This window comes from Biomphalaria glabrata, chromosome 6, assembly GCF_947242115.1.
Source record: "Biomphalaria glabrata chromosome 6, xgBioGlab47.1, whole genome shotgun sequence".
NCBI lineage: Eukaryota > Metazoa > Mollusca > Gastropoda > Planorbidae > Biomphalaria > Biomphalaria glabrata.
Window position 1 is genome coordinate 4,257,730 of NC_074716.1, and position 27,068 is coordinate 4,284,797.

The 27,068-nt window shown below is 36.3% G+C and overlaps 1 protein-coding gene across 3 annotated transcripts; it reads right to left on the reverse strand.

Moving 5' to 3' along the window:
• Positions 1–259: 259 nt before the first annotated feature.
• LOC129926995 (uncharacterized) lies at positions 260–18,747 on the reverse strand. Of its 3 annotated transcripts, none has more exons than XM_056034048.1 (2): positions 18,439–18,747; positions 260–1,623 (listed from the first exon to the last, which is right to left on the reverse strand). In XM_056034048.1, the coding sequence occupies exons 1-2, from the start codon at positions 18,573–18,575 to the stop codon at positions 375–377; spliced, it is 1,386 nt and encodes a 461-aa protein (XP_055890023.1). In that variant the 5' UTR covers positions 18,576–18,747; the 3' UTR covers positions 260–374. The 3 variants fall into 3 exon arrangements, with proteins under 3 accessions (XP_055890023.1, XP_055890025.1, XP_055890024.1); XM_056034050.1 differs by lacking the exon at positions 18,439–18,747 and adding an exon at positions 10,690–10,949; XM_056034049.1 differs by lacking the exon at positions 18,439–18,747 and adding an exon at positions 2,315–2,393.
• Positions 18,748–27,068: the final 8,321 nt, after the last annotated feature.

Genomic DNA, 27,068 nt, shown 5'->3' on the forward strand with positions numbered 1-27,068 from the left:
TTTACCAGACAGACAGAGTTGATATAAGCTTTGTAAAAAAAAAAAATGTTTTTTTTTTTAAAGAGAATTCCACCTCTAGTAAGAGTGATTACTTCGCTTTTAAATTACTCATGAATGAATAATAATAATAAAAAGATGTAGTTTCCACTATGAAGAGTTTGTAAGCTAATATGAAGTATTGTAAACAAAAATCTGTTCCAAAATTTTTAAAGAAACAATTTTATATTATATCATGAAGAATAGTCCATCTCTGACAAACTTTCCACTCTTGAAATTTTATATTGCACATATTATTTTTTTACAATTATTAGTTCTTATGTCCTTGTGTCTTTATAAACGATAATAAGAAGATAAGACGTCGTTATTTCTTCATTTCATACTTTTATTTTCTTCCTTCTTACATACGTCCGATGGCTGATGGGCCTTTCTCTGGCCATTGAACTTTTCACCAACAAATTTGTGTCATCGTCTGCTACGTCTTCTCCAGCTGTTGGAACATAAATCTGAACGGCTATCTTTCGCTTCTCACCTTCTGACGACCCCCGTTCTGGTCGTTCATCGCACTGCAAAACCCAGTTAGCCGCCCCTAGCAGGGCTTCACTGTTCACGTCTTGGGTTAATGTTTCAATATTTTCTGGGTTTGGGATTTCCGAGAAATCACACGAGCTAGCAGGACTGACTACGCAGCGGTGTGAGTGCGTGGAAACGCTGTTTAGCATCTGATCGTGTAGCTGACTCGGGTCAAGTCTGAGGGCTGCCATCCTGTCCGCCAGTAGAACTAAGTTTGGCTGTACGCTCGGCCTGGAGCTCAACAGTTTATGGAAAGTGGGAACTGATGTTAGTTTGTGTCTGGGGTGCCAAATGTCCGGGGAACTAGGTGGAGCCGAAGGCCCTGAGTCTATGTACTGAGTGTTTTCATAATCATCTTGCAGCTTTTGGCAAGTCAAACAAGTGGAGACCAGCAATGCATCGGGGTAACGGGTGGTTCTGTTCAAAGAGGTTTTCCCAGGCGCCAAAAACGAATCTGAACCCGATGATTTTCTAGCTGAAGGCGTCGGGGAAGTTTTAGCGTCCGCAACGGCGCTGACTCTAGGAGTATTCGTGTCTATTTTTTCACCTTTTAACAAAACTCTACTCAAGTTAATGTTTCCACTTTTATCATAATTCCAAGCGTCTTGGTGACTTTTGATCAGGACATCCGACTTGCCGAGTAATTCGCGAGCATTCTGGTCTCCGCGGTTCTTGTATATCCCTTCGATTATTTCTTTCTCGCCTCTGGTCAGTGCTTTCTTGTCCCGAAAGAACATTCGGCCTTGACCAACGGCATAGTTCCTGCTGGTCGAGAGACCTATCTTGATGTCGTGCGTGGATGCGTTGCTGGCGTTCACCCGCGACAACTTACTGACGGGCAGTCGGGGTACGCTGGCGATTTCTCGGTAGAGTCGGGAAATAGGGAAGCACTCAGCAGGATCGTCAGACCAGTCGTAGAAACGGGCGACCCCCATTTGACTTCGAGGCATGCCAGGAATCGGGAGACGAGCAGATCTTACCCTGGGGCGAGAGCTTGCCCCTAAAGGAAGCTCCGTAAGGCTTGTGGTCACTCTACCAAACACAAAGGGACTCCTGCAAAAGTAAAATAAGTATATTAATAAAAACTAGAAACGAAATAGAAACGAAACACAAGCAAACTTAGTGATTACCGTGTGTGCAGAAGAAAAATATGGTAAGTTTACAAAGGACAACTATGACATGTATATATATATATATATATATATATATATATATATATATATATATATATATATATATATTATATATGGATTGCCTAACTTTTAATTACCAATAAATTAATAATAAACGTTAAAATACAAGAAAAGTAATAATTTTATCCCTACATTGAAAAAGGTGCCGGTACACCGTATCGGTGCGTACCGTCACAAAAAAAGCACTGTATACATAATTAATATTGTTGCAACTCTAGAATAGGCACTAAAGGAAAAGGCATGCAACTCAACACAATTTAACAGGAAATAAATAGTTGTGTTTATTCACTAGGGTAAAAACATCCTTCAACTTCCTCAGAGTCTCACTACTAAGTATACCAGTCCTTTGCTACTTAACCCGAATGTGGACCAACGAAAGCCTTCCCAGCTTCGCTATATATATATATATATATATATATATATATATATATATGTACGAAACCAAGACTGTGAAATTGGAATTTAAAGTCCTAAAAACAACTTCACTATCAGAAGCATTATCCATCAGCAGCATTGCATCTGAACATGAATCAATGAAAAACAAAGCTCACTTGGACAAATAAAATCTACGAGTCTTGCACATCTTAATTAAACAGGCCATCATTTTCAAGGCTTATTACGCTGTTATAGGTCTAATGGACTCTACATAAATGACGCCCACATTGCATAGAAAAATGTATAGGCTACATAAAGCCAATATTTGGGGTGCGACTCACTGTTTGCTCATGGCTAACTAGGAAACATGAAAACATATATATCGCCAGTGTACATATGGACCGTTCAAATAGCTTTAGCCATTCAATAGCCATGGTGTTTTCGGCCCATTCACAAAATTCATAAAGCATTTCTTTCACATTAAAATGTCATCAAATTCTCCATGTTATTTTAGTACTCCATTGATAATTTCTAAAAAAAAAAGTCTTTTGTAATTCTAGTAGTCCTGTATTTTAAAGGTGCTGTGATCTATAGTTTCTACTAGATCGAGTCTTTAATGGCTCCCCACAGGGCAGTACTGTGAAGCATGAGACTGGAGCTCTTCTCATTTGAAGAGTTGATCTTTACAATGATTGAATGTTAGCATAAACTCAATTAAGGTATCACATTACGCATTTTGAAAACAGTTGGAAAACAAAGTGGTAATAGAACGCAAATTTAAATTCACAGAAGTACCCCACTGTGTCAAAAAAAAAGCAGGGTTCTCAAGATGTGGATCGCGTACCGGCGTACTGTAGTAATAGTTATGGTGGTCCGCTAGCACAACATCAAATGTTACGAAGTAGCTTCATTTACAGGGCCGGATTTAAGTATATGGAGACCTCGGGTAAGGATTTCTGTGGAGGCCCCTGGTAAGGATTTCTGTGGAGGCCCCTGGTAAGGATTTCTGTGGAGGCCCCTGGTAAGGATTTCTGTGGAGGCCCCTACATTTTTTCGAAAGCTTTAATAAAGATCCATTTATGAATGAAAATAAAAGCATTATATATTTTATAACAAAGAAAATGTATTTTTTTTAGTTCGTTGAGGGTAAGGTCCTTGGTAGACGCACCGCCGTAAATCCGGATCTGTATTTACTTATTCCGAGCATGCTACAAGAACACACTTTTTAATCACAACATTTTTGCCAGGCGTAAAAATGCGAAAAATAAATGTAAGAAAAAAAATTAAGGTTACTGACCCGTCAAAATTCGGGTCTATTTTTTTTATATCTCTTTTGTGGAGGCCCCTTTTATTTGTGGAAGTCCCAGGGCTGTAGCCCCGTCTGTCATCCCTTAAGTCCGGCCCTGTCAATTTCTAAACATTATTTTCTATAAGGGTTTAAGTATCTTATAAAACCTGAACGAGGTACTTGGGATGGAGAAAAAAAACAACATATTTGTAGGTGTGTAGAAAAATAAAAGAGTAGAGGTACACACCGAAACACACATTAACATAGTCTTAAAAAAAGAAGGCTTGTAATGAATGATTGCAGTAGAAGCTATGTATTTATTAATATTTTTTTGTGTGGATTATATAACGAGAAAATATTTGAAAAATACTTTTTAAAAAAAAAAGCTTATATTAAAATAAAGCTCTATGGCCATATTACAAGGTTTTCGGGGCTTGTAAAGACTTTCCTTCAAGAAACAGTACCAGGAAAAAGAAGAAGAGGCAGACAGAGAAAGCGATGGGAAGACAACATAAAAGAATGGACGGGCCTACCATTGCAAAAAGTTCTATCCAAGGCATAAGTCAGAGAGGAATGGAGAAAGACGGTAGACAAATCTTGTGTGGTGCCCAAACGGTCCATCAGACTAAAGAGTAGGTGAGGGTGAAAGAGGTGGAACCCGAAAAGGTTGACCTATCGTTGTGCAAGCTCCATTAATATATTGACTTCAACTAAAAAATTCTAATACTGACTACCTCATGAACAGTGTCCAGACTCAATTATCCCAAACATTTTCAGTTAGCACCCTTTGGCGCACCTCCAGGTAAAAATTGATCAAATATTTAAAGTCACGCCTTGATTAACCAATAGAGTAATTTAATGCGGGATAAGTAAAGAAAGGAGGTAGGGGAAATAACTCGCTCCAGACTCTGCAGTACCTCAAGCGATTACCGAACCTTTACTTTCAAATTATATTGCCTTCAGATTGAGAACATAAATGAGTAGCGGTCACGATGAACTGCTGTACCAAAGTATTTGTGTGTATGAGTTTTGTGTGTGTGTGTGTGTGTGGTTGTATTTGTCGAGAAGGTAAGGGAGGGGGGTTGTTCAGAAAGAAAGGGGGGAGCGCCTCTTACGTGATCAATACACATACATCGATCTAACAACGGGAGGCGGCGGGGGAAGCAGAACTGTTAGCTGTGTGTGTGTGAATGAGAGAGTGTATGAGTGTGCTGGTGACGTGGGCAATGACACGTCCAAGCATGTGTGTGTGTGTGTGTAGGTGTGATTACCGCGAAGTGGAAGACGTCTATTGTGACTACCTGCTAATCAAACCATAGGCGTATCCGGTAGTGGGGGAGTGCGAGAGGTATCATGACACAGGGCTACAAAATGTGTCAATTTATTCCGCCCCCCTCATGCGAAGTACTTCTGAAAGGTGTCGAAAGTACATGGGGGATAGTCTAGCCAAGCACAAGACGTTATCAGGGTGAGGTGATTGTTCAACTTAACACTCTACTCAACACAACACGTGGCCACAGTGAGGCAATAGTTTAACTAAAAACATGTCACAATGAGGCTATAGTTTAACTCAACAAAACACCTTGTCATAGTGAGGCTATAGTTTAACTTAACAAAACACTTTGTCATAGTGAGGCTATAGTTTAACTCAACAAAACACCTTGTCATAGTGAGGCTATAGTTTAACTCAACAAAACACCTTGTCATAGTGAGGCTATAGTTTAACTCAACAAAAAACCTTGTCATTGTGAGGCTATAGTTTAACTCAACAAAACACCTTGTCATAGTGAGGCTATAGTTTAACTCAACAAAACACCTTGTCATAGTGAGGCTATAGTTTAACTCAACAAAAAACCTTGTCATTGTGAGGCTATAGTTTAACTCAACAAAAAACCTTGTCATTGTGAGGCTATAGTTTAACTCAACAAAATATGTCAACATAGCGAGGCAATAGTTTAACTCAACAAAACATGTCAACATGGTGAGGCTATAGTTTAACTCAACAAAACACCTTGTCATAGTGAGGCTATAGTTTAACTCAACAAAAAAACTTGTCATTGTGAGGCTATAGTTTAACTCAACAAAATATGTCAACATAGCGAGGCAATAGTTTAACTAAACAAAACATGTCAACATAGCGAGGCTATAGTTTAACTCAACAAAACATGTAAACATAGTGAGGCTATAGTTTAACTCAACAAAACATGTCAACATGGTGAGGCTATAGTTTAACTCAACAAAACATGTCAACATAGCGAGGCTATAGTTTAACTCAACAAAACATGTCAACATAGTGAGGCAATAGTTTAAACTAAGTTGGGTAGGGCACTTTAATTTACTGACAGTGAACGGATATTTTAGAATGACGACATAGACTTTGGGGTTAGAGGTTAAGATTGTCTTTTAGGAATCAGTTACTGCTATACTCTTGAGGGGATAACATCGTGCTATAGTGACAGACTAGACTGTGGCCCATTCTGTAATAAACGTTTGTTTGAAGTTCACCTTGAGTCAACTTGGTCATTGAGTCTGTGTTCCTGTTAGTACCTTATCTATATTTGTGACGGTGTGCATGTTTTCCAAGAACTCGCGATTGAAAATACATCAAACAAGGTACGCACGCACTTAGTCTAATTAAGTCTTCTAGAAATACTTCAGCTACATCTGACTACACATGCATCCGTTATAACTCAACAAAACATGTCAACATAGTGAGGCCATATTAACTGTTGCTCTGACGAGGAAAAAAAAAAGATTTACTGTTGCTTAATGTGAACATATCTGGCGTAGGACGTAATCATCTTCTTTTTTGAAGTAACGTCTGTATTATATAAGATATAAGATATATTCCTTGTATTTGTAACTTATGTATTTATATACGAAACAGCGTTGAATCTGTTTGTTATAATTGACACAGCTAAAATACTTGTATAAGAACTTAGCTATACACACTACTTATATTGGTTGCCAGACTACTCTAATGATATCTTGTTGACACTTTCATAGCCACTTCAATAGCTACATCCTATGTGTTATGGGGAGGATTCACCTCAATGATATCAATTTTCTTATTTTTTTTACATTTTTCAAATATGGTTTCAAATGATTATCTATCCATTTCTCTACAGTTTTTCATTATTTTTAGTTATATTAGATGTTTTAAAATATTTTAAAATAATTTTACAAAATATCAAGTGTTCTAATTAATTTAGCTCATTAATTATGCAAAAAATATAAAATAACGTAACTTTTTTATTTTTTGTCCGATTTACAAAATTTTTTCACTACCATTCTCTTCTGAAATGCTAGAATCCTATTTGAATCAACAGTATAATTAGTTGTAAAATGAATTACCATTGGTCGAATAAACACATTTCCTGTAAGTAACAATTATTCTGACCAATCAGCGAGCTCTTTGCAAAAGCTTAGGGTGGCCTTATCATAAACAGTTCCGGCGCATGCTTTTGTTTACATCGCTAGTCTAGTGTTTATTTCTTCAATATTATGGATATAATGATAAAGTGTGATCTAATAAAAGAAGGAAGAAGCCAATAAAAGCGTAAATTTAGAGGGAATAAATATACTGGAGAAGATGAAAACAATCTAGACTTAGTGGCGATGCTATTACTAGTACTAGATCTATTATAGTACCGGTATGGAACCTAATGTTGAAGACATAGCTGAGACTACTAGTCTAGGTCTAATGAAGGAGACTATCGTGAAACTGATGTTATTGATGTATGTTTCTTTATCGAGTTAAAAACTAAAATATAGTGTATCTATAACTTAGGAGAGTAGACCTACTGAAGTTCTAATTAAAAGGATATCTATTTGTTGACATTCAAGCCCTTATTTATTTATTTCCTTGGTACAACTATTACAATATCACGTTCTCATGCTAATCAATTATAAAAATAAAATCAGGATGAAAACCACGTGTAAACTAGATCTAAATATCCCCAGACTATTCAGTAACTGAAAGAAAGTGAGGCTTGTCAAGTAAGATAGTTTTCATTGCCGCCATTCTTCAGATGAGTTTTTATTTGAAACTTCTCTCTATGAAATATAAATTGAGCTTTCAACTAGCTATCTATAGTGTAGTTATCAACAGAGATACAGAGTCACAGATCCCTAGCCCATATGAATATTGCAGCCCAACCCAACTGAAAGTACTGCTAATGAAAGCATGTTGTCAGCAGCTAATGGAGTGAATAAAAAAACATGAACAGATAACCGCATCATGTGATGGTATATGGCAGAGAAGAGGCTTCATAAGCAAAAATGGAATAGCAACTGTTCTATCTGTCAATCCTCATAAAGCCAGTAAAGTTTTACATTCTTAGGTTATGTCTAACTAATTATTACCAAACCTAAAAAAAATACTTTCATCAGAAATCTTCCTTGAAAGGGGTTTCATTTTTGGACACTATTGTAAATAGAGAAGTCCCTTGTTGAACAAAAGGCAGAAAAAAGCCGGGGGGGGGGAGTCCAAAACATAGAAAAATACACTAAGTAACAGCAAAAAGGCAGGATAAAAGAATGCAAGTGCAATAAAAGGCCATGGCTGATGATTCACATCTCTGGGGGGGGGGGGGCTTTTAAGTTAGTATTCATTGAAAAAAAAAGATTTTTTCCCTTTATAGTTCATTTTTCTCCATTTTAATTTTTTTGACAAATTTCTTGACATGGATTCAAATTATTTCAAAAGTTGTGTATGTATCTTCATGAAAATTGGCACATATCAAGAGAGATATGTTTTGAACACACTCTACTACTTTGGTTTTGATTGAATGAAAAGTTTTAAAGTTATGGTCATTTATAAAATGTTATTTTGAGATTTTTGCTTACAAAAAAACACCAAAAAAAAAATGTTTTCAAAGGGTAATACACTTCAGAATATAATAATTTTAGTAGGGCATGTTGATAATATATGTATAAACATATTTGCAAAGTTTCAGCTCAAAATCTTTTATACTTTTTGAGAAATTTGTTCCCAAATGTTTGTTACTATTTATAGTAACACGCAGTGGTGACGTCATACTAAATATCAAAATTGACATTTGACTTTTTTTTTTACTCGTTTTATGTGTTTATCAAACTATTTGGAAACTTTCATGGCTGTAGTACCATTCTAAGACATACTTTGGTTTTAAGGTGAAACCTCCCCTTATAACATTTTTTGGCATCGATGGTATTTCTGTGATAAGTATGTTATCAATGACAAAATATACCACAGTTTATATCTGAGTAACAATCCTAGTATGGAGCTCAACTAACGCTCTCTCAGATCCAAAACCATAAAAAAAACAAAAAAAAAAACATTATAAAACTCACGCATTACTTATAGCGAGTATGAGTATTTATGGAATGTATTTAAAGAGAATAAAACGGAAAAATTGTATTGAAATACATAAACAAGCATGATATAAAAATTCCTTTTAAAAAACCCAGCATATCGTAGAGGAAGAAGTTATTTCTCTTATTTAATATCAATACCGGTAATTAATTGACTAATTGGTTAATTTAGTAATAGACTCATGTCTTGTTAGGTACAATAAATAATTGTTTAATTTGATCCGCGAGAATGGATTAATAACGAGTACAATTATCTAAGGGGACAAAACCCTATATATTTTACGATATATGTGAATACGAAATGATTAATTTCCCTAGTTGGTATCATACGAAATAATTAATTACTATTAATAAGTTGACAATTTTTTTTTTTATTTCATTCATGTATTTGCCATCGCTAATGAATAATTGTGCTAAGTTTCAACTTATCCGGAAATGGTTGTGGAAGAAATAACATGTTCAAATTTTTTACCAGACAGACAGACAGGCATAGTGAGTTGATATAAACTTTGCAAAAAGAAATTCAGCAAGATCCATCTGCAATGGGTTCCTGATTTCAAAATCAAGACAGAATTACTTTGTCATTATTTGTCTCTGAGGATAATCCATGTGTATAGTTCAGTGTTTCCCAAACTGTGTTCCGCGGAACCTTAGTGTTCCGCGAGGCTTGAGTTAAGGAAAAAGTTTGTCATCGCAACTCTTGCTATGCGTAGTTCATTCTGTCGGTCCCAACTTATATGTATTTATATATATATTTATAGCTTTTATATAGCGCTACTTTCATGCTTATAGCAGAGCGCTTTGGTCCAATCTCATTTGTGGACCAGTTGGGGGGAGGGGGGTATCTAGGAGTTGGTTTTCCGTGCTGCCTTTAGGCGCTCAGTAAACACCACAACTCTGCCCGAGTCGGGTGTCGAACCTCGAGGCTACCTCTAGGTAGCCAAGCCAAGCCAAGTTCTCGACCACGCTTCCCACTTTATTAAATGGTCGAGTCCCAAAGGGACAAAGGGCAAAGGATTTCTTTGCTCCTCTCTGTAACTGACTCCTAAAATCCCTCTGAGTCAGTAGAGTTGCTGGAAATAGCTAGTGAATGTTTTGCCATAATTAATATGTTTCGAAAGTGTCCGTTTGTCCGTTATGCTTTATCATATAGTTTTCTAAAATTGTATCAACTCACTCTGTTTGTCTGTCTGTCTGGTAAAAAGTAAAAAAAATTCTCCCACACCAAATTTCAAAATTTTGCACAATTATTTCTTTTACCTGACAAAACAAGAATCAATTAAAAAAAATTAAGCTAATGAATAATTGTTAATTAATTGTTTGGTATCTCGAAAAAGGGAAAGAAATTGCACTTGACTGATGTGGTGATATAATTTGAGTTATCTCCTTTTATACTTTTGTACGTGCCACTTTAAAGTTTGAAGATAACAATAGATAACTATAAAACCTTCTTCCTAATTGATATAACTACAAGTTTTATAAGCTTTGTTTGTTTGTGTTTTTAAAAGTTTTTTTTTCTAGTTTCGGAAGTACTTTAATCACATCGAAATTATTAACATTTGACGTCACTTAGTATTGACAATAATAATTGCTTAAACAAAGCGAAGTTTGACAAGCACCACATGCTTCTTTGTTGTTATTTTTTGGTACTAAAGAGTATTAGGATGTGATAATAACATGTAACGATCTAACCTAATTACTTCGAATAATTATAGGCAAGAGAGAGTCACTTGAACTATTCTAAAACCCCTATGCATCTCATTCTTAATATAAAGATATAAACTAAATGACAACCATGTAAACATGTCTTTGAGACCTCGATCTAGATCATGTAAACAAACACACGCACCTAACACACCAACACAACAAAGCGTATAGGTTTAACACACACACACTGATTACCATTACCTCCATGTGAACGCCTATCCAAATACATTGTGAACATTATCAAACATTGTAAGCTCATCAATTTACTTCCAACGTACAGTCTCTGCTGAAACACGCACATTGATTTGTTAAGTCTACAGACACTAGGAAATCAAAAGCCTGTTCCAGGCCAGGACTCGGCGTTTTTCCCATATTGATTACATTGCTGGCGATGACTATAGATCATAAATACAATCATCCAGATAGGCCACAATGATTCTCAAACTGATGTTCACTTACTACATCGCGAGGTGAGAGCGAGCGTTTTGGGTCAGATTAACCCGTGAATGAGCGCAGGTTATAAGCTCAGCTCGTAAAGAAATTAAGATAATCTGTTGGTACTGAAGAGACAGCAGTCTCTCCAGTCACGTGCCAGTGCAAACAGGCCTGTGATCCAATGATTCTATCTATAAAGTAACTCTCAGTTTCAAAAGATGATACTGTACGATCACACATAATGGACCTCATTCACCAATCATAAACAAACAACATTTAGCCACGTGATTCTCTATCTCTTCTATATAATTTACGATCTAATGTTTAATTCATGATGAGTGTCACGTGACCGTTTGTTTAGTTGTTTTCTCAATAAGATCACGTGACTAAATGTTGTTTGTTTACGATTGGTGAATGATACATTTTACTTATTTCAATATTGAAGGAAATGGAAACTGGCTATGACTTATTCATGATTTTTTCAAGTTGTGTCCAGAGTAGTGTCACATATATGTTACACATTGACATCTCTATTATGTATCTGCTATGTAGTTGAAATTATAGTTTTCCTAATTTGAATATATTTCGCACATTTCACTTAAGCATGTGCTGCGACGAAGTCTCTGTTGGCATAGACATATTTGTACATTTATATGGATCTACAAAAAAAAAAATTAAGATTAACAGTGTAGGAAAAATAATAATTTCTCACCCTTTGTTAAGCTGATATTTCCACATAATCTCGTCCCTTTCCGGCAATTTGAGATCCACTGAATTAAGCATTTTAAGCATTTTCGTTTAGTCTTCTAATGACTCTTAGCAGCTAGACCTATGAGGCTAAGTAACTTGTTAATACATGTATTTAAATTAAACATCTAATCATTCAAATCAATGCATTCAGTTCATCGTCATTTATATGTCTGCAGAGATCGTTTTATGAAAGAGATTCTGAATAATTCTATTGCAAATGTGAAAGTATCCTCATATATGATTCTGATTGTCTGTACCTTTGTCTTTAACGATCTACACATGTATCACAATTTTCTACTGCTATAGTAAGAGCATTCGCAAGTATTCACAAGTTACGTCATGCTTCACAAGTTACATCGTATTTCAAAAGTTATGCCATATTTCACAAGTTACGTCAGACTTCATAAGTTACATCATATTTCAAGAGTTACGTCAGACTTCATAAGTTACATCATATTTCACAAGTTACGTCAGACTTCATAAGTTACATCATATTTCAAGAGTTACGTCAGAATTCATAAGTTACATCATATTTCGCAAGTTACGTCAGAATTCATAAGTTACATCATATTTCAAGAGTTACGTCAGAATTCATAAGTTACATCATATTTCACAAGTTACGTCAGAATTCATAAGTTACATCATATTTCAAGAGTTACGTCAGACTTCATAAGTTACATCATATTTCACAAGTTACGTCAGACTTCATAAGTTACATCATATTTCAAGAGTTACGTCAGAATTCATAAGTTACATCATATTTTGCAAGTTACGTCAGAATTCATAAGTTACATCATATTTCAAGAGTTACGTCAGAATTCATAAGTTACATCATATTTCACAAGTTACGTCAGAATTCATAAGTTACATCATATTTCACAAGTTACGTCAGAATTCATAAGTTACATCATATTTCGCAAGTTACGTCAGACTTCATAAGTTACATCATATTTCACAAGTTACGTCAGAATTTATAAGTTACATCATATTTAGCAAGTTACGTCAGAATTCATAAGTTACATCATATTTCAAGAGTTACGTCAGAATTCATAAGTTACATCATATTTCGCAAGTTACGTCAGAATTCATAAGTTACATCATATTTAGCAAGTTACGTCAGACTTCATAAGTTACATCATATTTCAAGAGTTACGTCAGACTTCACAAGTTACATCATATTTAGCAAGTTACGTCAGACTTCATAAGTTACATCATATTTCAAGAGTTACGTCAGACTTCACAAGTTACATCATATTTAGCAAGTTACGTCAGACTTCATAAGTTACATCATATTTCACAAGTTATGTCGTATTTAAAAAATTACGCCATATTACACACGTTACGTCAGACTTCATAAGTTACATCATATTTAGCAAGTTACGTCAGACTTCATAAGTTACATCATATTTAGCAAGTTACGTCAGACTTCATAAGTTACATCATATTTAGCAAGTTACGTCAGACTTCATAAGTTACATCATATTTCAAGAGTTACGTCAGACTTCACAAGTTACATCATATTTCAAGAGTTACGTCAGACTTCATAAGTTACATCATATTTCAAGAGTTACGTCAGACTTCACAAGTTACATCATATTTCAAGAGTTACGTCAGACTTCACAAGTTACATCATATTTCACAAGTTATGTCGTATTTAAAAAATTACGCCATATTACACACGTTACGTCAGACTTCACAAGTTACGGCATATGTGACGAGTGATGTGAATAATAGACAAGGAAGTAGAATCTTTAAAACAGATAGTAGCGACATCTTCTTGACTAAAAAAAAAAACATAGCGACGCCGTACTCTACTTAGTATTAATAAACTGTTATGTTTAAGCTTAACTGAGTAGTTGTCAACTATAGCGACCTGTCCTGTTCTTTTGTCGATTGAAAGCAAAGGCAAACACTTCTAGCATAACAGTATAAGTAGATGTAATTCTTTTTCATCTTTATCATCCAGTTACACTGCCTATTGTAGTCACTAAGTGCTGTGTTTCAAATGTCTCTACTTTCCATAAATCTTATCAGAGGAAAAAAAGGTTTTTAGAAAACTAAAAATCCAGAAACAGGGTCGGTCTCTAGTCAACGTAAAAATGTCCTGGCTTTGTTTATTTGTTCAGCCTGACCCTGGCCGAGCCACGGCATAATGTGTTTCCATAACACACAAGTCATAAAAATTAATTTATTTCGGTTTTCTCTCAGCCCATTCGATGCGGATAAATCTTTCCGATGAGAGAGTTCCGCCGGAGAGCAGAGAAGATCATTAGGCGTAAAAAGAAAGCTCACATCATTCACACGTAGGGCTTAGCAAGTGCGCGTCTGTTTGTATGCCTGTGTGTGTGTGTGAGTGTGTGTTTATATCTCCAAAAGGCATTATTGATCAGCCATTCAGTTATCACTGTAATAAATCTACATAATTACATAATACGTCTGTAATGGTATCAATAATAACAGTGGTTGCAAAGCAACGACTTGGATAAAAGCAAAAAAAAAAAAAAACAAAAAAAAAAAAAACGGTGGATTAAACAGTCGTGTTTGGGAGGAAGCCGCTTTAATAATAGCGAAATCCCGAAAACAGACAGAACCTATCATTAAGTAAGATCTACGAACACTAACCCTAGTTTTTATTGTAACTCTCCTCTTTTTCCAGGCGGGAAAATGTGATACTAGAATTGTAAGAACAGGCAACTCGTAATTATAAGCTATTCAGCAGAAATTCAGTATTATTTATTTGTTGACCGTATACCTTTTTTATTATTTAAACTAACAAGCATAAATAAATAATACTTGAAAAAAAATAACAAAGCTTATATGAGGGAAAGAACCGCACACTTTTTGACACATCTATTATAACTGCACTATTTATCTCCCTTTTCTATATAAAGTAAAATAATTAATTACCACAAATTAATTAACTAAATGATTAATTCTTTGATTGATTCATGTGTTGTCATTGACAATGAATAATAGTGCAAAATTTCAACTTAATTCGAGAATGGGAATCGGGAGAAATAACGTGTACAAGATTTGTACCAGACAGAAGACCAGGGAGAGTTGGTTAATATAAGGTTTGTCCTTTATAAGACATAAGACACATAAGAAATGATATATGGTGTCCTAATAACTATGTTTTGCTGGAGGCTGGTAGTATAGAAGAATTAAGTACCATTCGACAGCTGCGAATTCTCGTTCTCTAGCCAAATTAAATTTTGTCTTTTTTTTTTATTTTTTTTTTTTGTTACTTTGAAAAATTATAACGGTCAAACTAAAGTTTTTCAAGTGTAGCCAACGAGCTAGTCATTCTTTTCACAAAGATATACAGCAATGGTCAAATTTCTAGGAAAATAGAGCCATTTTTGAGATCCGTGTCCAGGTTTTTGAGCTTACCCACATAGAAAGTTCCAGGTTCCACGAAGTTATTAGCTGAATAGAGGTATTGTAAAACGGATTTTTAAACATTGGTTTATGGTTATTTTTATTTACCAAATTGAGAATTTTTTTTTACAATTCCATCATTGGTGGCGCGGTGGCTAAGTGTTAAGTGCCTGGCTTCCAAACTTAGGGTCCTGGGTTCGAATCTTGGTGAAAACTGGGATTTTGATCTTCGGGATTTTTAGGGCACCGCCGAGTCCACCCAACTCTAATGGATGAAAGTAAAAGCGGTTGGACGTTGTGCTGGCCACATGACACCCTTCAAAAAAGAAGACAATTACATCCTACGCATTTCATGTGTCAATCTTGTCACGCTTGATAATCAACGTCTTCAACTCTGCTAAGCCATTTGTTTTCCTGACTGATTCAGGCAACACATTCTCTAATGGCAGTAGGGAAGAAGGAGCACTTGTAGTACGAATTTGTTCTAAAGTATGGGAAAAAAATGTGGTAAAATTGTTCTATAAAAAATCTAAACTTACATAAATGATTGATCTAGGCACAATCAATGGATACCAGAGTACGACTAAATAAGCAAACTACCCACAGAAAGAACTTTTTACAAGATTAGATAAAAACAAAGCAAAAAAACAACAACAAAAAAAACCCACAATAAACAGTCGCTCCGAATTCTCAATTGTAGTCACATAAAAGCGGTATAAAGTTTCCACAAACCCTGGGGCTATCAGTTGTGTTGTAATTTCAAATCTAAAACCAATAGATAATGAGGAAAAAATCAGCGTTGAAAGATTTAGTTTCGATCTTTCAAAATGTCAATATTATTGAACCGGCTCTGAATAAAACATTCAGACTATTTGATACCGAAGATAAAAAAACTAGTCGACATTATGAACTAAGAGTTTTATAAAGGGTTACAAAAAGAGTTTGTATCAAGCAAACTCAAGGGCGTCCCCTGTGGGCTAGTCGTGCTCAGCACATTACCTCACTCACAAACTCACGTCTAAAGAGCAGACAACAGTGACCATGAATTGAACAACAAGAAAATATTATTAGCATAACAAGAAATTCAAGATAATATAAGCGTCTCAACGACGAAATAATTGTAAAAATAAAAGGGCACGCTCTCGTTGAGCCTTTAATAACCGCCGCCCCTGATCTGAGCCGATACCAATCGTTACAGAAGGTCTACAATGACCTGAGACGTCGCAACCTGTGGTCAGATCTGCGACGTGGCAACGACCTATTGGTCTCTACTGCCCACAGGCTGTGACGTTGCAGGTCAGTGTTCTATATCTACCAATAGTAATAATAATAACGACCAAGTTATTTCCCTTATTTGGTATCACAATAATTAATTACCAATAATTAATTGACTAATTAAGTATTTTTGTTTATTGATTCATTTTTTGTTAGCTACAATAAATAAATGTTTAAACTATCAACTTAATAGGAGAATGCGTGAGGGAGAAATAGCGTTAACAATTATTTAAGTGGACTGAACCCAACAAATTCAGCCAGATATGTGAATATTGAAGTATTAGTTTCCCTTTTTGCTATTAAACAAAATAATTAATTACCAGTAATTAAGTAATTAATTGTGTAATTGTTTTCTTTTTTTTTTTTATTGATTCATGTCTTGTCTATACCAATGAATAATTGTTCGAAGTTTCAACTTGACCTGAGAATGGGTGTGGGAGAAATAAGGTGTACACACTTTTTACCAGACAGAAAGTCAGACAGACAGGGTGAGTTGATATAAGCTATGTAATAAAAACATACGCTATCAGTAGTTCTTAAACTTTAACTATCTACGGGAAAAAATGTTAGCAAGAAGTTTAGTTAAACTTAAAACAGTAAAGAATTTCAATGCAAAATTCGAAACAAGAAGTGGGTCAAGGTGTGAAATACAAATGCAAATTTCGTTTCGACGTCTGCTTTAGCAAAAGTCCATTTTTTTCCTTGCTGCTGTCACCGTCTGTAAAGCGGTGCATTCTGAATCCATCGCGACGCCACTGGTGGCAACTAATTGTCCGCTATTCGATGTAATTTTAGTTTTTGGTCGCTTTGTTCTAGATCTAGTAACGCTTAGGAAAGTGTCATCTTACTATTGTTTTACTTCAATCTTTTTTTAAATTATTAATTCTTATATCATATATTTTTAAGTTCTTTATTCGGTATTTTTGTAGTTGCATGAATATTGTATACACTACACTAAGCACAACAAAACAAAGTGACGAGATCTTCTGATTCTGCTTCACCGGAGCCAAAAGTTTTGATTTACTGTGAAGTCCAGCTTCTATTTTTTCCCCAGAAAATTGGTTACGTGAACATTGTTATACTCAACACTGAGGACAACAAACCGTGCGTTAAAGACTTCCGAGGTCGCTATCGTTCTAACTCAGGGGTTCTTGGGGGTCGAATGAAGATTTGCCGGGGGTCGGCTAAGACCATCGAAAATATGGATTGTTTTTGTCTATTCCTCTATTGCTGTATTTGTGTGTGGGGAGGGGGGTCGCGGCAGAGTGGGGGATTGTAAAAAGGGGTCGCCGGGCTTAAAAGGTTGAGAACCGCTGCTCTAACTGAATGTCTTTAATCTCCACTTCACTGGGGGGTCAAGGGTTACTTGGTCATTGATGTCAACAGTTCGTTCTTTTTGTTTTACACTTCATGATCATGTACACTGTTTATTGTACTACACCCGCCGCAGCTCATCAGTTATACATTCATCATCGCAAATATAGGAGCATAAGCGAGTGGTCAGAACAAGATCAGTTTTAATGTTTATCACAAGGAACCAAGATCTCAGATTTTTTAACTCACTTAAGTCCGGAACCGTTCATAGTTATACTTGGAATTATTTTGTTAGGGTGAAAATGCAACGGCGCCTGGTGATTACATATGCCCAACCTGCGATCGCAGCTGTGTATCAAGGATTGGCCTCTTTAGTCACACAAGAAGTTGCAAAGGGAAAAGATCGTCTCTCGAGACGTAAAATGCCACAGATTTTGTTAGTATCAAAGCCAAAAAGATTTGTGTCACTGTAAAGCTCATGTAATGTATGCCAGTTAAGCTTTCCTTTAAGCAAATCCCAGCTAGAAATTGTTTCCTGAAAATGTCACCCTGTTATCTGGCCATTTGACTGAAGCTTGTGTTCAAATCTTCCAAGCAGAAGTGCGTTGAGGCATATATATAAGCCTTAAGCAAACCATTGTTTTATAAGCTTGTAGATACTTATTACATTATCGAGTGTATATCTTATAAGACTAAATATCTTATAAGACTAAAAATTTTGTTTTAAAAAGAGTCAACTATTTTAAGTAAGTACGAAAATAAAAAAAAAATAGACAATAAAATTAACTTAAATACCTGATTTCGATACACAGGTTTTGATGGTCTCTTCTTTGTCTTTCCCTTTGTGTGACCGCCACTGTCTGTGGCCGTAGACCGGGGTCCACATTCTGATATTGAACTGGCTTTGAGAAGGACTCGTGAACTGGGGTCATTCTGGCAGATTCAGCAAATTTAGCACTGAACTATATAACCGCTTCACTATCGTGCACTGAACTATACAACTACTCCACAAGATAAACTAGTTTATTACAGCTTGTTATTGATTCCATTCTTCCCAAAGAACATTTTACATAGGTAAGTGTTCTCTAAATGCCAACAAATTTTATGCTTGAAATTCCATTGCCATTAGTTAAGCATTTTTGTCTGACTCGTTTAAAGTTGTAGATTTTTATTGGAAGTATTCACTTAAGAAAGAACATTTCGTCTGGGGTAATAGAGAATAAGGCCTGTTTTGATAAAAGTTTTCTGTTTCGTTTGTCACTTGTATCTGAAAATAAAGAAAATAAAATCTTTCATTTCAAGTCTGTTTCTATCTTTTTATTTAACATTGTAAGAAAATCCTGCAGAAACTATGTGACAAATAGGTGGCTGGAAACTTAAGCAAACTATAGAAAACTTGTTTTGAAATATTGTGGTACTGTTCAGACAAACTCGACCAGGCGTCATTCTAGGGTGGTTAATTTTTGTATCATTGTTTCAAATAAAAATCAGAATCTAGATCAGTTCAAATTTCGTTGTGATGTTATAGACATTTTTCCGCCACCAAGAAAAGTTAATAAAATCAATCTTTAAATTTTATTTTCCGCATGAACTCAGGGATTTATCACCGCGTAAGTCTACATGTTAATTACTCCAATAGTTCGTGGACCATCCATTCAGGCCTCGTGGACCAACTATCAGGCCTCGGGGACCACCCATTCAGGCCTCGTGGAGCACCTATCAGGCCTCGAGGACTACCTATTCAGGCCTCGTGGAGCACCTATCAGGCCTCGAGGACCACCTATTCAGGCCTCGGGGACCACCCATTAGGCCTCGAATACCACCTATTCAGGCCTTGGGGACCACCCATTCAGGCCTCGAAGACCACCTATTCAGGCCTCGAAGACCACCTATTCAGGCCTCGAAGACCACCCATTCAGGCCTCGAAGACCACCTATTCAGACCGAGTGGAACACTAATGTGGGGACTAGAAAATAATTTTTAAAAATAATTTTGAAAAAACCCATAAGAATAAAATGCCTCCAACATAAATAGACATGAACATAAACATGAAAGGATATTGTACTCGATAAGAAATCCAGCAATAGAGTTATTTAGAAAAATAGTTCTGAAGTAGAAAGTAGTCGATCTAAGCAGACCATACTCTGTGCGTGTTTGTATTGGCTGCTAGATTCTGATGCAACCCTGAGTGAGTCTATGGCGGATAAGAGGTTATAAATAATGGTTAATGGATGATGAAAGGGAATTGGAGTGACATTTTAAGTCTTGAGACTTAGAGGCAGAAGGGCGTGTGCTTATTGTAGTTTTGATGTGAGTTGTTTAACATAGTATTATTTCATTGTGTTTTGTGTTACCACATAAATCTACATTGAAGTGGAAAGATGTACACTTTTAGGCACTTAGTTAGTATAGAGACGCACCATAGTTGACGGACTATGAACGCGACGTCACATAGTGGGGTTTAGTTTGTTGATGTTAATTTTATTCAGTTAGTGGTGGAGCTTTGAGGTGACAACACCGTGTTACGGACAGAGACTCGACTGTGGCCTTCATGGATTAAATGTCCTTCGAATTGGTCATCGGTTTGGACTTAGTTCCTTGTCTTATTATTGTGATAGATTTGATTCTTATTGTCATAAATCGATACTGCGATATACATGGCTCCTTCTGTCTCGGAAGACAATGGATGCGCCCAGATGAGTTATTGGCTCCCGTGTTGTTTTAGCCGCTTTGCAGCAGCACCATAGTTTCCTCTCCGGGGCGCATTCCTGGGCCTTGGATAAAGGGGCCATGGGTGGCCCATGCGTCATGATCCCTCTCTCGACCTTGCTGATGTGATCCAAAAGAACGTTTCGCGTTACATTTGGAGCCAGTTCAGTTGCAGAAGCTGCCGGAGGTAATTTCATAGTTGATACTCGCAACGCCTAAGGGGCTTCACTCCTGATTTTTCCTCGAGGTTGTCTCCTGAACCCTTATTACCGCAAGGCTGCGGGGGTTTGAAATCAGAGTACCCCTCTCCTAGATGAATTGCCTTACTAGGCTGACGAGCTCCATCTGCATGTAGCTGCCGGTTTTGTGGCGCCAGGTATCCGCCTTCACCCCTTCACATGTTAGTAAGAGCAGTTTCACCGGGATTAGTATCTAAGCCACACGAGCAGGCCAGGTGCTGGACTTAGTTGTCAGAGGCTGAGACGAATGCCTTTAGGAGCTTATCCCCATTGACAACCCCGGCCATGACAACCCTTAAAACCAATACTGCGATACTGTGACCTCTTTCCAGAAACGGGGGTCAGGTCAAAGAAGTCCCATAACAAACACGTGTTAATTATAATCATCCAATCAGAGCAAGAGATCAGGGAAAAAAAGGTCGCAAACGTCAGTTATAGAAGGTTATAACGAATGAAATATTTAGAAGTTTCTAGGATTCTGGAAAATACTTTTCAAAAACGATAACATTTGGGTAAAGCGAGTTAGTCGGGCTCCTTTCGTTGTGAGTTCTTAAGCAGTTGCGGGTCCTCAAGTTAAATATGGAAAGTTCAGTTGTATCAGTACTAAGTTGTATAAGTATAAAGTTATATAAGTATCAAGTTGTATCAGTACTAAGTTGTATAAGTTTAAAGTTATATACGTATCAAGTTGTCTCAGTAGTAAGTTGTACAATGCATTGTTTGAAATTGAAGAAGTTTATAAAGAGGAGAAAGAGAGAAAGAACGCAGAAGTTTCTTCAGTGTGTCTTTATATATATCCCAGGCAAGTGCTCCTGATTGTGTCATTATAGATATTGTTACGTTCTCTCTCCTAATCAGGCCTTCTGCAAACACTGCTAAACACAATACAGCACATCAACACATCAAAAACTTGACAAGGCTCCAAATAATCTGGTGCTTTAATGATGGTCATTTAAAACAGCCAATATGACATGTTTTGTTTGTAAAATGTTTTACATGTTTCGGATGTTGAAGATAATTACTTCCTAGTCCAAACCTCCCGCAGGACGACGGGGGATGGGAGTGGGCAGGATTTGAACCCTGGACCATCGATAAATCTGAACGACAGTCCAGCGCGCAAACCGCACGACCAGGCACCCATCCAGGCAATACATCAACACTAAAAATGCTATACTGTACATCACCGTACTAAACTCTACTGTCTCTATCTCTTCCTGGACTCGTACATTCACTTCAGGACTTCACCAGGACCGACTTCACGGCCGACTAACAGTCCCGGTCTACTCGCTGTCCTGTCTTGAACTGCCAGCCTTACACACTCTGTCTCTGGTCCACGTAGGCATATGATCAGATGACCCTAATCCGGGTCACATTCAAGTGCAACGTTCATACCAGTACTGTCCCTTGCCCTTTGACATATCACACTAAACTGTCTTTCTGGCCTGTGTCACATAAGTCAGCTGATCACACACAGTTAACCCTATCGCGTCGCCAATAGGGTTACAACAATATAAAAAAACGGAAGATAAGCAATTTATTAAAATAATCATAACTATAAATTCATCAGGAAAGACAGTCATTTAACATTCCAAGACCAAATCGTACTACAGTACATAATATCCGTAAAAGTTAGGCTCCTTTTTGTTTAAAAAAGAAAATTGTGTAAGTTTTATTGAAGTGTAGTGTTAGTAACCCCAGGTTCGGAATCCAAGCGCTTAAATACTTGACCACCCCAGGTTAAATGTGACCCTAATTGACCAATACTGTATCTAATGATAAAGTGCATGTCCAGGAAAACAATAAAGGGGGTACACATGCTCCTTAGAGGGTAAACGAGAGCGAGGTCCTCTAGCTAAGTCCTTTGAGAAGTCAGTGTCGTTGGTCGATCTTGTAACTTACAAGGATTCGAAGTGACATGCTGAAATTTCAGGTATTCTGAATGTTTATTTTTCGTCCCAAGTAGAAATAGTCCTAACTGGCTCAGGACAACACAAAGTTCTGAACACGTCCTACAGCGCGATTGTCCTGACTGAATGCTTTACATCCACATAATGGGAGACAAGTTTTGTATAACGTAAACCACATGTTATAATACTATGATATAGCTCAGTTAACTCAAGTTTTAATCTTTTTTTTTTAAAGGAAACCTCAGAATTTGCGCTATTCAGTTTTAGCTTTATCATCATAGGAATCCTTGGGCTTTATGCCTCTTTTCTTTGCCTCTTTTATGGGCCATCTTGCCTCTTTTGTGGGCTTTTTTTTTTTTTTTTTTTATTTTTTTTTTTTAATATGTTTTTATTTGTAAGTTAACATAATTCACAAGTATTAAATCATAAACAATTGAAAATTGATTAACCTAAAAATATAATAACAGTAATAGAAATATTATTTAATATCAAAGACATGAAAAATCTTCACAATATAAAAATTTAAGTTATGAGTTCTTTTATTGCTATAAATGTATGTATCTTTACTAGTGAATGTATATTACCATAATATTAAAGAAAGAACACTTAAGCATAAATAAACATAACCTTATCTGATAAACCACTTCCACATTGATTACATTTTTTTTTTATTTTTTTATTTACTATTATTATTATTATTATTATTATGAAATCTAAAACGTTAGAATTTAATGAAACATTTTATTGACAATTTAGAGTTACCTTCCTTTCATATATTTCATACGAATGTTATAAATGTTGAATCAATTTTTATTATTTTGTTCTTTTGAAATATAGATCTAAATCAGAAATATAATTTAGGAACAATATATAGATAATGGTTCAGTAAAAAAAAAGTAAGAATTTGAAACATCTAAATTCTTAATCAACAGATTTGTTTCCCTTACAAGAGCCCGTTTGGGTGCTTGTTGGTCGTGGGGCCGTGGGGAGCAATGAACACGATAGCTGCTACGCCACTGGAACCCAGCTTGTTAAACTAAAACCATAATCTAAATCTACTTAAAACCCATCTTACTCAACTAAATCCACAATCTCAATCTGCTTAAACCCATCTCGCTAAACTAAATCCACAATCTAAATCTACTTAAAACCCATCTTGCTAACCCTAAAGCCACAATCTAAATCTACTTAAAGTCCATCTTGCTAACCCTAAAGCCACAATCTAAATCTACTTAGAAGCCCATCTTGCTAACCCTAAATCCACAATCTAAATCTACTTAAAGTCCATCTTGCTAACCCTAAATCCACAATCTAAATTTACTTAAAACCCATCTTGCTCAACTTAACAGATATTTCAGATGTGTTTTTTTTTTCCAAGGGCCATAATCAGACTTCTGCTTACCTTACCTCCCCCTTTTCCGAAACATCCTTTGTTCAAAAAATTCGAAAATAAAATTAATTAGATTAAGATAATTGAATGTAGAAAGCATTTCTACTACATGCACTAGTTTTTCTGTATCTACTGATTAGGTTGTGTACTTTTATTAGTTCGTTTATAAGGAGACTTAACTCTTTCTCTCCTAACTGACGATACCAACGTTGATTCCACCCAAAAGGTGGTAAAGAATTACGGAGAGAAAGAGTTAAGATGTCATTAAAATGTTCACATTAACAGATCAGGCGTGCGATCACAATGTTTCAACGCCAACACTGCGCGATGTTTAATCAGCCAATTCATAATTTTCTCACCAAGAAAAAGTCGAAGTTGGAAGATCACGGAGCATTTCCTTTTGATCCTTCAGTCTTGATTACACTTTCGTTATTCGTTCAGTAAATGTGGAAAGGAGAGGGGGGGGTTGACTCTTGCTGGTCACATATCTAATCAAAGTTACCTCCCCTCTTCCACGTCCCCAGCGACACAAAGGGTCTGTTTATTCACGTTCATTGAATTTTATTTTATTCCTCCCATCAACTTTCACACACACACACACACACACAAACACACACTTTCACACACCAGGCTTCATGGCGTGTCAGCGTAGGCCTAATAGTTTTTTTTTCTACCTTTTTTACAACTCACTTTTGCTCTCACAGGAATCGACATTTAATTCTTGGATCGATTCCAGATAATCGTAAACAACGATCTAGGAGATAAACAAAACTATATTCACAGTAAGGAGTCGCATTGTGTTTCCTTAGACAACAGATTTGTGAAGCAGTGGCGGGGAGGTGATCGTGTCCTCGGTGCGGAGCTTGCTCTTAAATTTCTCATGCTACATCCTAAATATTGTCCACACTAAAAACAACAACACATCTGTTGGATTGATCTGTGTGATTGATCTGTGTGATTGATCTGTGTGATTGATTCTCATACATAAATTTTGTTGACAGGGAATTATTGCACAAAAACGTCGGATGTATGGCTGAGGGGCATTAACCGCTTGGTCTCCTATCTAAGGGGCTTAAGTTCGAAATCTGACTCGAGCCGAGTTGTTTTTTGATGAGGGCTTGAATGCAGAACGGGATCACCTCACAGATCAGCTCCCCCCCCCCACACACACATGTTTATAACAGGGATTAGACCATAGTGCGCTGAACATGCTATAAGAAATAGGATGACATCATTAGACCCTTGAAAATCGGATGCCATTTTTATTCTTCGCATGATGATGTAACTCTTTCTCTCCTAATCGACGATACCAACGTCAATTTGACCCTATTAAATTGATTTTTTTGTTTCATTAACTTTGTTTTGCGTTGTGTAGAAAGAGCATGCAATCCTCCTTAATTCTATACCAAATATAACATTTTCTGATTACAAACAAAGAAGTTGTTGAAGGTTTGTCAGAATAGTATAGTGAAATAAATAGGAGCAAAATGAATAATTCCATTGGAACGTGGACAAATAAATACAAAGAGAAAGAGTTAAAATAAGTTATCAGCATGTTAGAACGTTATAAAAGACTGATTACACCAGCGGTACTCAACCTTTTATGCATGGCGACCTCTTTTTACAATCCCCGACTCTGTCGCGACCCCTCCCCCCACATACACACACAGCAATAGAAGAGTAGACAAAAACAATCCATATTTTCGATGGTCTTTGGCGACCCCTGGCAAATTGTCAATCGACCCCCAAGAGGGTCGCAAACCACAGGTTGAGAACCCCTGGATTACACGGACACTCAATGCACTGTTAAGAAGACTTTTACTTTCAGAAAAAAAGGACAATCTTGAAATGTTCTACAATGAGAGTCCAAGTGTAGTTTAGCGAAGTTTAACACAAGAGTTAACATTAAGAAAGAGACTTAGCCCACGTGTAGCTAAGTAAAGTTTAACACAAGAGTTAACATTAAGTAACAGACTTAGCCCACGTGTAGCTAAGTAAAGTTTAACACAAGAGTTAACATTAAGTAACAGACTAAACCCACGTGTAGCTAAGTAAAGTTTAACACAAGAGTTAACATTAAGTAACAGACTGAGCCCACGTGTAGCTAAGTAAAGTTTAACACAAGAGTTAACATTAAGTACCAGACTGAGCCCACGTGTAGCTAAGTAAAATTTAACACAAGAGTTAACATTAAGTACCAGACTGAGCCCACATGTAGCTAAGTAAAGTTTAACACAAGAGTTAACATTAAGTAAGAGACTTAGCCCACGTGTAGCTAGTTAAGTTTAACACAAGAGTTAACATTAAGTAACAGACTGAACCCACGTGTAGCTAAGTAAAGTTTAACACAAGAGTTAACATTAAGTAAGAGACTTAGCCCAAGTGTAGCTAAGTAAAGTTTAACACAAGAGTTAACATTAAGTAACAGACTGAGCCCACATGTAGCTAAGTAAAAATTAACACATGAGTTAACATTAAGTAAGAAACTGAGCCCACATGTAGCTAAGAAACGTTTAACACAAGAGTTAACATTAAGTAACAGACTAAGCCCACATGTAGCTAAGTAAAAATTAACACATGAGTTAACATTAAGTAAGAAACTGAGCCCACGTGTAGCTAAGAAACGTTTAACACAAGAGTTAACATTAAGTAACAGACTGAGCCCACATGTAGCTAAGTAAAAATTAACACATGAGTTAACATTAAGTAAGAAACTGAGCCCACATGTAGCTAAGTAAAAATTAACACATGAGTTAACATTAAGTAAGAAACTGAGCCCACATGTAGCTAAGAAACGTTTAACACAAGAGTTAACATTAAGTAAGTGAACATTTTGCCTTGGATGAAAATCAAAATCTATTTCTGAGTCCAAAAGCTTTTAAAGCTTCTCTATGACCAGCAATGTCAACCATTTATGTCAGCTAAATTCCAGGGGGATAAATGCCGCCAGATTTTAGTTACAAGAACTTCAATCGTATGGAATCTTTATGTCTTTTATGTGACTTTACCCCTCTAACGAAATGTTTTTCATTACTATATAACATTTCTAAATTTTGTTTTAAAAACGGTTTCCGAGACAATGAATTGGACACCACACCTTTCATTCCAGTTACATAAAAACTTAATTTAGAACATGTAATGATGAATTCTACTCAATGATTCGAATCATTCTATGTGAGG

Coding starts and splice junctions, on each gene's coding strand:
- LOC129926995 (XM_056034048.1), bottom strand. CDS start 18,575: ATGACCCCAGTTCACGAGTCCTTCTCAAAGCCAGTTCAATATCAGAAT. Junction 1,624..18,438: donor AACCTGTGTATCGAAATCAG/GTATTTAAGTTA, acceptor TTACTTTTGCAG/GAGTCCCTTTGTGTTTGGTA.